The sequence below is a fragment of the Balaenoptera physalus genome (assembly GCF_965194825.1).
Source record: "Balaenoptera physalus genome assembly, chromosome: 12".
NCBI lineage: Eukaryota > Metazoa > Chordata > Mammalia > Artiodactyla > Balaenopteridae > Balaenoptera > Balaenoptera physalus.
The window spans coordinates 76753855-76767724 of NC_138897.1; the positions used below are offsets into that span (position 1 = coordinate 76753855).

A 13870-nucleotide genomic window follows, 5' to 3' on the forward strand; every position below is an offset into this window, starting at 1 on the left:
GTTGGACCTCGCATCGCCTTGGCAGGCTTTCTTGAGCGTGATTTCCCTGAAACGCTTGGTTCCTGTTCTGCTAGACCTGGCTTTTTGAAGTCTTGAAATTATCGTTGTCAACAAAATTAGAACGGGCAAGGAGCAGAGCTCCATCCTTTTAGCTCTCACAGGAGCAAACTTGCCCAGAGCCAGGTCCGTGCTACCTGTTGGTGGAATGTCATGAAGAGATTATTAATGACTAACTGTTGGCCACTGTGGTGGGTGCGGTGTGATGGGTAAAAGGAAAATATAGAAGCTCATTTGCCTGTGATATCGTCATCTTCACTAATAATTTCCTTCTCACAGCAGTCCTGAGAGAACAGGTTCAAAGTGATAAATGACTCACCCATGTAACAACCATTAAGTGGCAGAGCCAGGGTTTACATTCAGTCTCCCTGATTCCAAAGTCCAAGTACTTGCTACTGGATCAAGAGGAATATCTTTTTGATGACTGGGTAGGAACTTTAAATCTTGGTGAGGAGGAGAGACTGATATACAAGGGACAATTGAAGAACAATCCAAGAGAATAGACCCATGTGTCCTCAATGGTGTCAGCACAAGTTCTTCCAGAGCTCAGACCTGGTGCTGAGGGAGGTGCCCTGGGGAGACTCTCTGTGAGCTGGGGGTGAGGATGGCTGGTGGGATGAAGAGGGCCAGACTGAGGGGCTGCCTGCTCCTACAGGTAGATAATGGACAGGTGTTTGAGCAGGTGCGTGGAACTAGTACGGTGACAGTTTGGGAGATTGCCCTGAGGACAGTGTGCATCAACTTAGGACAGTGAAACAAGGGGGAGGGACATGCATTGGGAGAAGTTGCAGTGAACTTGGCTTTGGAGGACTCTGAATGCTGGTTTGAGAGGATCAGCCAGAACCCCGGGCTCCTTACACGAAGTTCAAGATGTTTCTAGGGGGTGGCCACAAGGAAAAGTGGCTGACGTGGGCTAGCATTTACCTCTGCCCCCTCCCCTGCAGAGAGCAGCTGCACCTTTCCTTAGTTCCTGTGTTGAGGTCTAGTGTAAGATTCATTCAAAAAATGGCTTCACTACGAAAACACACACATACACACCCCTTTGTTTTCTTTACAAATGAGTCATGTTTGGTTCTATTGCTTTTTTGTATTTTGGCATGTTGTGGGGACCAGAAATTGAGGGTACCTTCAAAGCAGCCAAGAGGAGCTCCTAAAAGGGCTTTTGCTGGGGGGCAGGCATGGGTGAGTTTAGAACCATCACTTGAGACAAAAGGGTGGAAGGTGAATCAGAGGCAGGAAGTAGCACGGAGGCTTGAAGGATGGCGAAGAGGATCTAGGCGTTATCTTTTTCGGGTTTAGTGAGATCTTTTTAGAAAAGTTAGTTTTTCAGGTTCCCGCCTTCCTGGTTCACAAGAAGGCAGAGTGATTGAGAACCTGGCCTAGAAGCCGACAGGCCTGACCGAGTTCAGACCCTTGCTCCATGCTTGCCAGCTCTGTGACCCTGGACAAGCCACTCAGTCTCTCTGAGCCCCTGTTTCCTCAAGTTTAAAATGGAGGTGATTTGATAATAGTCCTTATCTCACAGGGTTGTCATGAAAACTAAGTGGGATAATCCATGTAAAATACAAGCAGAGTGCCCAGCATAAAATATTAACTGTCCCCTGACCCCTAGAATTGATTTGTGACTCTTAGGGTAAATTAATATCCATAGGTTTGGTTTGGAGTTTAGCAAATCAAAGTTCTAAATAGATGTGTATGTTCTATCTTTCCATAATTCTTAGGGTATTTAAAAAAATATTTTAGGAATATGGATGGAATTTATGGTGGAATCTCATGAATTATGAATAAAAATGGTAGTTTATTAACCTGCCAGTGAAATATTATACTGAGAATGAGACAAGACTGGTTTGCCTTTTTTTTTTTTAATTGAGCTAAAATTTACATACAGTGAAAGGTACAGATGTTAAGTAAACATATTGATGAGTTTTTACAAATTACATCTCTGGATAATCAACACCCCAGTCAACATATGGAACATTTCCATCACCCCAGAAAGTTCCTTCAAGCCCTTTTCCAGCCAGTTCCTATCCTGCACAAATAACCACTGTTCTGATTTCTGGCATTCTAGGTTAATTTTGCATGTTTTTGAACTTTGTACAGTGGGATCAGGCAGTAATGTACTCTATTGTGTCTGCAAGTCTTTTAAAGCTCAGCGTAATGTTTTTGAGATTGTGCCAGGTTGTTGCATGTATCTGTAGCTGTTTTTTATTTGCTGAGTAGTATTTTATTGTATGAATCGAAGACAGTATTTTGATCCATTTTAACAGAGGAGTTGTTTCCAGTTTGAGGCCATTATGCGTAAGGCTGCCGTGAACATTTGTTTTAGTGGAATATGTTTTCATTTCTCTTGGGTAGATACCAAGAAGTAGACTTCTGGATCAGGGGTGGGTTTATGCTTAATCTTACAGGTGGTTGCATCATTTTATGCTCCCACCAGCAAATCTGAGAATTCTGGTTGCTCCAGATCCTCACCAGCTTTGTTTTTGACAGTCTTTTTAACTTAGCCATTACAGTGGGTGTGGAGTGCTGTCTCATTTTCCTGACGACTAATGATTGTCCAGCATTTCTTTAAAGCCTAATGAGCCAGGAACGGAAGCCTCTGTAATTTGACCAAGTCAGATTGATTGCCAGGAAGGAGGGAATTCCAGAGGAACTCTGGAATGCTACTGTACCTGAGGGAAGGGAATTTGTAACCTTTGGGCTCCCACTGAAGGAACTGAGGAGACTCTGAGAGAAACAGGAATCTGTTTTGGATTGATTGCTGTTTCTGAGGCAAGTTGAGGAGGGACTCACTAGGGAGAGCTGTCATGAGTATCCTCAGGAGTGAATGAATGGACATAGCAAAGCTTGTCTGGGGCATCACTGGTGAGGAAGCAATAACCATCCAAAGAGGGGGTCCTTGTGGCATCTTACAACTGCTGCATGACATTGGGAGAAACAGTGTTTCTTTGCAGTTGGCTTTCTGTGTGACTGATGAATGGTAGAGCTGTTCTTTCTTTTCAATCTGAGCTGATTTTCATTCTTTGAATACCAGACAGGTTTTGACTCTTTCAGCCTTTATCGTGTGCTTATTGACCATTTTATATCTTTTGTGAAGTGTCTGTTCAAGTCTTTTTCCTAGCTTTTTAAAAAATTAGGTTATATGTCTTTTTAAAATTATTATTGATTTGTAGAAGTTTTTAAAAAATATATTCTGGTTCGTATTATTTCTTTTATTGGACTAGGTATTAAAAATATTTTCTTCCAGTGTGTGGCTTGCTTTTCCATTTTTTAACAGTATTTTTTTTTAATTGAGAGCAAAGTAGGTGGTTATATATGTACTGAAATGAATTAATAGGTTTTTTTTTTTTTGATGAGTGGAAGTGTTTAATTTCGATACAGTCCAGGGGAACTTTCCTGGTGATCCAGTGGTTAAGACTGTGCTTCCAATGCAGGGGGCCTGGGTTCAATCCCTGGTCAGGGAACTAAGATCCCACATGCTGCACAGCACGGCCAAAAAAAAGAAATTAAAAATAATAATAATAAAAATAAATAAAAAGTAGAAAAATTATATTGTGGTGGTTTAAAACAATTTTTGATACAGTCCATTTCCTCAGTTTTTTTCTTTTATAATTAGTGATTTGGGGGCTCTCTCTAAAATAATTTGCCTACTCCAAGATCTCAAAAGATATCTTCCTACATTTTCTCCAGAAGCTTTATAGTTTTAGCATTTACATTTAGGTCTGTGATCATCTTGAATTTTTTTCTGTATATGGTATGAGGTAGGAGTCAAGGATTTTATTTTTTTTTCTGTCCTTCGGTTTTTTCCAGCACCATTTCTTTTTTTTTAATATTTATTTATTCATTCATTCATGCATGCATGCTGCGCCAGGTCTTAGTTGTGGCACACAGGATCTTTGTTGTGGCATGCGGACTTCTTAGTTGTGGCATGAGGACTTCTTAGTTGTGGCATGAGGACTTCTTAGTTGCGGCATGAGGACTTCTTAGTTGCGGCTTGCGGACTCTTAGTTGCGGCATGCAGTCCAGCACCATTTCTTGAGAAGACTTGCATTCCCCCATTGAATTGCCTTGGCACCTTTGTTGAAAATCAATTGGCCGTATATGTTTGTATCTATTTCTGGACTTTCTTTTCTGTTTCATGTATCTGTGTGTTTAATGTGTTTATTCTTATGCCATTAAGATACTATCTTGATTACTGTATCTTTATAGCAGGTTTTGAAATGAGCTTATTCTTCCTGGGATTTTGTTTGGAATCACACTGAATCTGTATAGATCAATTTAGGGGAGATTGGATATCTTAACCATATTGAGACTTACCATAAAAAGAACTTGGTACATCCTCCATTTATATAGGTTTTCTTTAATTTTTCTCAGCAGTGTTTTGTAACTTTGCATTGAAGTTATATATATATTTTGTTAAATTTATTCCTAAATATCTTATTTTTTTGATGCTGTTGTAAATGGAATTACTTTTAAAATTCATTTTCTAATTGTTTGTCCTAATATATAGAAGGGCAGTCGATACCTTGAGTTCCATGACCATTCTAAATTTCTAAATTCACTTACTAGTTTTAGTTCATCCTTCCTTTCTTCTTTTAAAATTGCATAGGGTTTCTGCATAAATAATCATGTCATATGTAAACAAAGGCAACTTAATTTATACTTCCCAGTCTGTATGCTTTTTTTTCCCTCTTATTGCACTGGCTAGGATCTCCAATAAGGTATTGAATAGAAATGATAAGAGGGTACATACTTGTCTTTTTCCCAATCTTAGGGGGAAAACAAAAGCAGTTAGTATTTCACTGTTGAGGCGTTAGCTTTTTATAGATGCCCTTTATTAGATTGAGAATGTTCCCTTCTATTCTTAGTTTTCTGACTGTTTTTATTATGAATGGTGGATAAATTTTGCCAAATGCTCTTTCCACATTTACTGAGATGATCATATAGTTTTCCTGGTTTTCAAACGTTAAATCAACCTTGTATTCCTGAGACAAACCCAACTTGGTCGTGGTGTATTATCCATTTTACATATTATTGATTTTGGCCTGTTAATGTTTTGTTAAAATTTTTTACATGTACTTTCATGAGGGATATTGGTCTGTAGTTCTCTTGTAATGTTTTAACCTTTATTTTCTGAAATGCTTTTTAAGGTTGGTATTATTTCTTTAAATTTTTAATGGAATTTCCTAGTGAAATTATCTGGGCCTAGAGTTTTTGTTTTTGTTTTTTAATGAGAAGGTTTTTGATTACAGATTTCATTTTGTAAATAGATACAGAGCTACTGAGAGTTTCTTTTTGTGTCAGTTTTGGTAAGCTCTGTTTTTCAAGGAATTTTTCATTCTGTCCAGGGTGTCAAATATATTGGCATAAAGCTGTTCATAAAAGTTCCTTTTGGAACTTCCCTGGTGGCACAGTGGTTAAGAATCCACCTGCCAGTGCAGGGGACAGGGGTTTGAGCCCTGGTCTGGGAAGATCCCACACTCCGCGGAGCAACTAAGCCCGTGCGTCACGACTACTGAGCTTGTGCTCTAGAGCCCGCGTGCCACAACTACTGAAGCCTGTGCGCCTAAAGCCCATGCTCTGCAACGAGAGAAGCCACCGCAATGAGAAGCAAGTATACCACAACGAAGAGTAGCCCCCACTCACCACAACTAGAGAAAGCCCATGCGCAACAACAAAGACCCAATGCAACCATAAATAAATAAATAAATAAACAAATAAATTTATATTAAAAAAAGGTGCCCTTTAATGTCTGTAGAATCTGGAATGATACCACCACTTTCATTCCTGATTTTGGTAATTTGTGTGTTTTCTCTCTTTTTCTTGATCAGTCTTGCTAAGAATTTATTTGTTTTTTTAAAAAGCCAACTTTTGCTAATTTTCTTGTTTATTTTTCTTTAATTGATGTAAGCTCTTTATTTTGTTCTTTCTACCTACTTTAGATTTTTAGTTTGATGTAGTCCATTTGTTTATTTTTGCTTTTGTTTCTTTTGCCTGAATGAGGTGTATCCAGAAAGATATTGCTAAGACCAATGTCAGAGGTTGTACTGCCTGTGTTTTCTTCTAGGATTTTTATGGTTTCAGGTCATACATTCAAGTGTTTAATACATTTTGAGTTAATTTTTGTGTATGCTGTAAAATAGTGGTCTAGTTTTATTCTTTTACGTGTGGTTGTCCGGTTTTCTCAACACTATTTTTTGAAGAGACTATCCTTTCTGCGTTGTATGTTCTTTGCTTCTTTATCATAAATCAGTTGTCCATATACGTGTGGACTTATTTCTGTGCTCTCAATTCTGTTCCATTGATCTCTGTGTCTTTTTTTTTTTTCCTGCCAGTGCCATGTTGTTTTTTTTTTTTTTTTTTTAATTTATTTATTTATTTATTTATTTTTGGCTGTGTTGGGTCTTCGTTTCTGTGTGAGGGCTTTTCTCTAGTTGTGGCAAGTGGGGACCACTCTTCATCGCGGTGCGCGGGCCTCTCACTATCACGGCCTCTCTTGTTGCGGAGCACAGGCCCCAGACGCGCAGGCTCAGTAGTTGTGGCTCACGGGCCCAGTTGCTCCGCGGCATGTGGGATCTTCCCAGACCTGGGCTCGAACCCGTGTCCCCTGCATTGGCAGGCAGATTCTCAACCACTGCGCCACCAGGGAAGCCCATGCCATGTTGTTTTGATTAATATAGCTTTGTAGTATAATTTTCAGTCAGGGAGTATGATATCTCTAGCTTTGTTCTTTTTTCCTCAGGATTGCTTTGGCTTTTCGGGGTCTACCTTTTTTATTTTTTAAAGTAGTTCTAGGAATTACAGTATGCATCATTAACTTATTGCAGCTCTATTTAGAATACAATTTTTTTTTTTTTTGGCTGTGTTGGGTCTTTGTTGCTGCACGTGGGCTTTCTCTAGTTGTAGTGAGAGGGGGCTACTCTTCGTTGCAGTACGCAGGCTTCTCATTGGGGTGGCTTCTCTTGTTGTGGGGCACGGGCTCTAGGTGGGCGTGCTTCAGTAGTTGTGGCACGTGGGCTCAGTAGTTGTGGCTTCCAGGCTCTAGAGCACAGGCTCAGTAGTTGTGACGCACGGGCTTAGTTGCTCTGTGGCATGTGGGATCTTCCCGGACCAGGGCTCGAACCTGTGTCCCCTGCATCGGCAGGCGGATTCTTAACCACTGTGCCATCAGGGAAGCCCTATTTAGAATACTACTGTACTACTTCATGTTAAATGTAAGAACATAAAAATAGTAAAATTCCTTTCCTCTTTATCTTGATGGTATTTGTTGTCATATATTTTGTGTCTACAATACTTTTTACCCAATACAATGTTATTATTTTTGCTTTAAGCCATCAGAATTATTTTTTAAAAATTAGGAGAAGAAAAAATATAGTCTTTTATATTTACCCACATATTTTCCATATCTGGTGTACTTTGTTTCTTTCTGTAGATTTGCAGTTTTTATCTGTATCATTTCCTTTCATCCTGAAGAAGATCCTTTGGCATTTTTATAGAGTACGGGTTAGCTGGAGATGAACCATCTCAGCTTTTGTTTTATGCTCATTTCACTGTCTCATGTTTAAAGGACTTTTCCCTGGCTATGGAACAATGAGTTGATTTCTCCATCCCCTCACTTCCAAGTGTTTTTAAGACAGTGTTCTGTTGTCTTCTCACCTCCATTATTTCTGATGAAAAGTCACGTGTCATTTGTATTGTTTCCCTGAATGTAATCTGTCTCTCTTCCTTTCCTTTTAAGATGTTCTTACCAATCTTTGGTTTTCAGCATTTAGGGTGGGATGTATTTAGGTGTAGTTTTCTTATGTTTGTCCTGCTTGGGGTTCACTGAGCTGCTTGGATCAGAGGTGTCACTCCACCCCCACTCCAACCAAATTTGGGAAGTCTTTTATTTCTTCAAGTAATTTATCTGCTCTTCTCTCCTTCTGAGACTCAAATTATACTATGTTAGACCACTTAATATTGTCCCACAGGTCACCGAGGCTCTATTCAATATTTTTCTTCCCTTTTTCTCTCTGGTGTTTGGATTGGATGCTTTTCTGTTGATCTGTCTTCAAGTTCAGTGGTCTTTCTTATACAGTTTCTAATTTGTAGCCCATCCAGTGACTTTTCTGCTTCAGATATGGTACTTATTAATTCTAGGATTTTCATTTGCTTCCTTTTTTTTTTTAAATTGTGGTAAAACATGTAACATAAGACTTACCATTTTATATTTTAAAAGATGAAGTTTGCTCAATATTTTATGTATTTATTACAATCACAAAAGAAACAACCAGAGAGGAATTGTAATTATTAATTTTTTTAAAATATAAAATTAGTTTCATTTTGGTGTGAAGAACATGATTTTAAGTATTTCAGTATAAAGTGGCAAGATTTCTGTAAAGGTAATTAATTGTCTTGTCAATTGGTGTTTCTGTCTACTGTATCGTTTAATAGTTGGAAGTATTTCAGTCAAAAATGAGTTGTGGGGGACTTCCCTGGTGGCACAGTGGTTAAGAATCCACCTGCCAATGCAGGGGACACGGGTTCAAGCCCTGGTCTGGGAAGATCCCACATGCCGTGGAGCAACTAAGCCCATGTACCACAACTACTGAGCCTGTGCTCTAGAGCCCATGCTCCACAACAAGAGAAGCCACCGCAATGAGAAGCCTGTGCACCGCAACAAAGAGTAGCCCCCATTCGCCACAACTAGAGAAAGCCTGCATGCAGCAACAAAGACCCAATGCAGCCAAAAATAAATAAATAAATAGATTTATTTTTTAAAAATGAGTTATCCACACAGCATCACAGCAGACAATAAAATAAAGGCTGAGAAAATGGAAGGAAAGTGTGGAGAAGAGAGGAATGGGAAAGAATTTATCTTTTAATCTTAATCCATGAATATCTCTTGGACCTAAAATAAATAAGTTATAGGTCTTAGTAGCTATTATTATACTGAAAGAAAAGACTTGCCAAAAGGATATAATATTTCTTAGTTCAAAGAGAAGTTATGTTTTCAAGATGCTTAGTTTATTAGTCTCCTCAAATCTTTCCTCTTCAATTTGTTTGGCTTTATTTTCCATTTACTTTTAAATTAAAACATGTATATGTACATATGCATCTATTTTCAGTTCTAATATTCCACTGAAATAAACTCTGAATCATTAAGATAATTTTTTTTTAAACTTAACCATTTTAACCATTTTCAAGTACACAATTCGGTGGCATTAAGTACATTCACAGTATTATACAGTCATCACCACTATCCACTTCTAGAACTTTTTCATTATCCTAAACAGAAACTCTGTACCCATTAAGCAGTAACTTTTCACTGTCATCTACTCCCAGCCCAGGTAACCTCTAACCTACTTTCTGTCTCCGCAATTGCCTATTCTATGTACCTCATGTAAGTGGAACCATAAAATATTTGTCATTTTGTGCCTGACTTAGTCCACTTAGCATGACATTTTCAAGGTTTATCCGTATTGTAGCACATGTAAGAATTTCGTTCCTTTTTATAGCTTAATAATATTCCATTGTATGGACATACCACAATTTGTTTTTCCATCCATGTGTTGATAGATAGGTCAGCTTGACAGATAGATAGGTTGTTTCCACCTTTTGGCTATTGTGAATAATGCTGCTGTGAGCACCTGTTTGAGTCCCTGCTTTTAATCCTTTTGGCTATATACCTAGGAGTGGAATTACTGGATCAATATGGTAATACTGTGTTTAACTTTTTGAGGAACCACCAAACCATTTAGTTCTTTTTTTGTAGTTTGTTTCTCTTATGAGAGTCCCTGTCAACTAATTTTGTTCATCTTTTCATTAAAATACAAAACTTACATATAATAGCTCTTTTTAAGTGTTTGCCAATTCCAACATTTGGGTCATTATTTTCAGCTTCTTTTTGTTAAAGTGTGTTGCATTTTGTTCTGGCAGGTGGTGGTTCATGTTTATTCTGGTGGTTCCTGTTGATCCTGTCCAGTGTGGTTTTATTCTTTCTTTGTGTGGGTCTTTTTTGATTTTGTCTTCAGGGTTAGGGCATGACTCTTATTCCTAGGGCCTAGCCTTTCTGAGTCTGAGGTTCCCAGCAAGGTCTCTTCACTCTGACTAGGCCAGAACTCCCTCTCCCAGCCCTGTCCAACCTCTGGTATCTGCATTCAGCGCTTAGCTCTGCAGCAGCTGCTCTGCTAGGGCTTGTGGAGTCTGCTTGTGCAGCCTCATCTGTGGAGGGCACAAGGTGTCCATGAGCATGCCTGTGGGTGGGGTAGGGTCGCTACCACCCAGGCCTGGGAAGGCCACACGTGTCCACCTAGTTCCTCCTCTCTGGTCTTGAACTCCAGTCTCTGCCTCAGCTCAGTGAGACTGTCCTGCTCTCCTTGGACTCCCTCCCCTGCCCCCAGTGCCCAGAAACTGCCCCCAGGAGAAGGCCTGGGCAGCCAAGGGGCTAACCTTGCATGTTTCCCATCTCTCAAGGATCACATCTGCATTGCCTCTTGCCCAGTGCCTGGAAACAGGTGCTTCATGTATCTTGTCCCATTTTGTAATACACATGGCTGGAGGGCAGGCCTAGGACCAGTTGCTGTGTCGTGGCTGGAAGTGTTTTGAGTGGTGTGTCTGATGGGTTAAATGCCAGGGGAGCTGTCTTCTTCTGTCCCCCAGTGTCCTGATGGCTTTGCCGAGACACAGCCCCTGCAGGCTGTTGACCAGTCATCCCAGTGCTGCTTTTGCAGGTTTTGATGTCATTATGGTGTGCAAGTAGGCATAGGTGACAAACCTGTCTCTCTCTTCACCTCACCTGGAATACTTGTTTAAAATTCCGTTTCCTGGGGCCCAGCTCAGCTTTGGGGGTCTGGCATCTGTTTTTAACTACTTCCCCCAAGAATTTGTGTAGCAGCAGCCTGGCTGCTCAGCATGGACTGGAAAGACTTTCACTGTGAGCGTCGAGCACCATTGGTAATTCAGCGTGGGGTGGATGAAGAAATAGGGTCTCAAAGTCTGAGTCTTTTTTGTACCATGTGGGTGAGGCCAGAAATAACGTGGAATGTGTTGGGTCATTTGTGGGTTTTTTGTCTATTGTCTGCTTTCCTTCCTCCCCACCTAGGCTTATTTCGCTCTTAATGGCAGCTTATAAAAGAAAAAATCCAATTATTTGGAACTTCTCATTCTTTTGGAGTTGTTTACTCTTATTCATTTGGGTTCTTTTAGGGTGATGTTAGAGAAGCAGTTGTTTGCACTTTGGTGTCAGAAGATATCTCAGCATCGAGAACACCGCTTGCAAGAGAGAATGGTAAGTGGTTCTCCCCTAGGAGGTACTGGGACCGGGAGGACCTGCTTCAAGCCTTTGCACTCACTGCCTCCCCTCCTAGGACGCTACCCAGACCCAGACCCACCCTGAAGGGCGACCTGCCTGTGACCAGGACTCATGAGGCAGGGGCAGGGTCTGGGCATCTGTTTCCTTTGTCAGTGGAGTTTACAGATGGCGTCTGGGCCAGAACAGCTCCTGCACATCCAGTTCTTCTGCCTTGGTCATCGTTTGTGGCCTGCAGACTCCCTGGCTTCTGTATCGCCTCCTACTTGACCCATTCTGATCTCTCCCTGCCGCAGGCCATACTCCACGCAGAGCGGCAGTTTCTGCGGAGGTCCTGGTCCATTTGGTGCCAGCAAGCAGCAGCACATCACCTGGAGTGGCAGCGACAAGCAGTGGCCTGTGCCCACCACCGCCTCAGGTGGCTCAGGAAGGCCTTCTGTGTCTGGAGAGAGAGTGCCCGAGGGCTCAGAACAGAGTGAGTGGCCGCTTCTGCCTTTGAAGCCCTTCCCGGCTCAGGGCAGCTTTGACTGTAGTAGCAGCTCTGAGCATCAGTCTGAGGGGTCATGTTAGCCTAGACTCTGGTCTTAAGTTCTGGAAATTCAACTTGAAACAGTCTAAGCAAAACCGGGGCTGTAGGGAGAGGCTCCTGGGGCACCACATGGATCTCTGGGCTCAGGAACTCGGCTGGTCAGACGTGCCTGTGGATCTTAGGTCCTGTCCATCAGCTACATCCTGCTTGCTGATTGGGGCCCATTAGAAGCAACCGTGCCCAGGGACAGGTCGTGGCAGTTTTTACCTCGCCATGTGGTTAAGGACCAGGGCAGGTGCCCCTGTGTTCCCTGCAGGCGTCATCCTGCTTTGGTTCCTCTCTAGACCTACTTCACGCTCTGAGGGTCTCTCACCTCTCAAACTCTGGCCACATTTAACCTCCTCCTCAGTTACCTGTTACCACGTGAATACAGAGCCCTGTGAAGTTGTCCACAAAAATTTGATTTTATGTGTGCTTTTCTGGGTGGAGAACCTAAATCCTTTGGCAGCTCTTCTGAAAGGGTCTTGGTTCCCGTCCATGTTGAAGAACCACTGAGCAGGGGCCAGGGGCTACGAAGGGGTGCCCCTCGAGAGGGCCCTTGCAGGGCCTGGGTTGATCACTGACTGTCTCCCCACAGGAGGACGGGCAGGGCACGGGCTGCAGGGTTCCACGCGGCACAGCTCCTGTGTTGGGCCTGGAGCAGGTGGAGGGAGGTGAGGCTTTGGCACAGGCGCGGCCTGCGTGGGGTTGTGGGCATGTGGAGCCGTGTGTCAGTCTGACTCAGGGCGAACATACGGTCTCCTCCACGGTCCCTCGGAAACCACCTGCCTCTGAGTATGGGGAGGAGGCCAGGTGGCAGGTGCAGTGCTAACCTGGTTTCATGAGATGATTGGCTCACAGTTCCATGTTCTGTTAGGTGCCAGGCTGTTCTTCCGTAACGCTCTGAATTTAAAGTTCCTAGTCTAACTGGTCACAGACATCCTCTTCAGGATGAAAAATGTTAAAGCTGAAATTGGTTAGCATTTACCCGCAGGCAGGTACTTGCTCCCTATGATCCTCACAAACCCCTAAGAGGAGTATGTTTATAGAGGAGGATGCTGGGGCTCGGAGGTTAATAAGCACTTTACCCAAGCTCCCCCAAACGAAGTGTGAAACGGAGGCACGTCCAAGCCCTCCTCGGCCCCAGGCCCACAGCGGCCAGCTGTTTCCTGTGTCCGCAGCGCCTGGCCCTGAACAGTGCCGAGCAGCAGAAGCTGATGCGAGCCGACCTGCATCGCCAGCACACCTTGCTGTACAGGGCGCTGCAGACCTGGGGGGTAGGAGATGCTGCTTTCCTCCAGATCTCCTTGCCTGGTAGGGAGGAGGATTCTGGAGGCTTTGTTTCCCTTCCTTGTTCTTCTTGCCCCTCCCAAAACAGAGTAGTAATTCAACAAGACTCAGGGCAAGTGCCCTGGCCAGTGGGTCTTACACTGCAGAGCTAAGTTCTCCCATCCTTGCCTGGGGTACCAGCCTCACCACCAGAGGGGCTCCTTGTCCAGGGGTCCAGTGGTTGGACTCAGCAGGTGAGAGCTTAGCAAGTCCTCTCCCTGTTGTTGCGCGGGCTCCTGCCCGCTCCCCGCCCGCTGTGGTGAGCGCCCTGGGCATCACAGCCCCTGCACCTCTGCGGCTGCGTGAGAGTGGGGAGCGGTGTGGGCCTGGGGCAGCCTCCAGTCCTCCTGGTCATCTGCAGATTTACCAGAGCCGGGTGCGGAGCGTCCTTCAGGAGGTGGCAGCCAGGGAGAGCCGGCACGAGAGGCGGCTGCTGTGGTGAGTCTCCACGGCCCCGGCCCAGCCTGAGGAACAGGGAACAGACTGCAGACCCGGGTGGGTTGGGGGGCCCTCACGAGGTCCAGGCGATGGGGCCTGGCTGCCTCGTGCTGCTCAGAGCATGGCTTTGGCTTTTCCACAGCAAGCACTGTTCCCTGGGCCCCTCGTGTCTTGCACCCGCACTGTGT

At 43.3% G+C, this 13870-nt stretch overlaps 1 protein-coding gene across 1 annotated transcript in view; it reads left to right on the top strand.

Moving 5' to 3' along the window:
• The window catches only part of SFI1 (SFI1 centrin binding protein), a gene marked incomplete at its 5' end in the record, with an annotated part of 72309 nt that overhangs the window by 48688 nt on the left and 9751 nt on the right, over positions 1-13870 (top strand). The window contains 5 exon segments of the mRNA XM_082416976.1: positions 11245-11326; positions 11644-11822; positions 12514-12589; positions 13097-13192; positions 13606-13682. Coding sequence (XP_082273102.1) covers positions 11245-11326; positions 11644-11822; positions 12514-12589; positions 13097-13192; positions 13606-13682 — 510 coding nt within the window.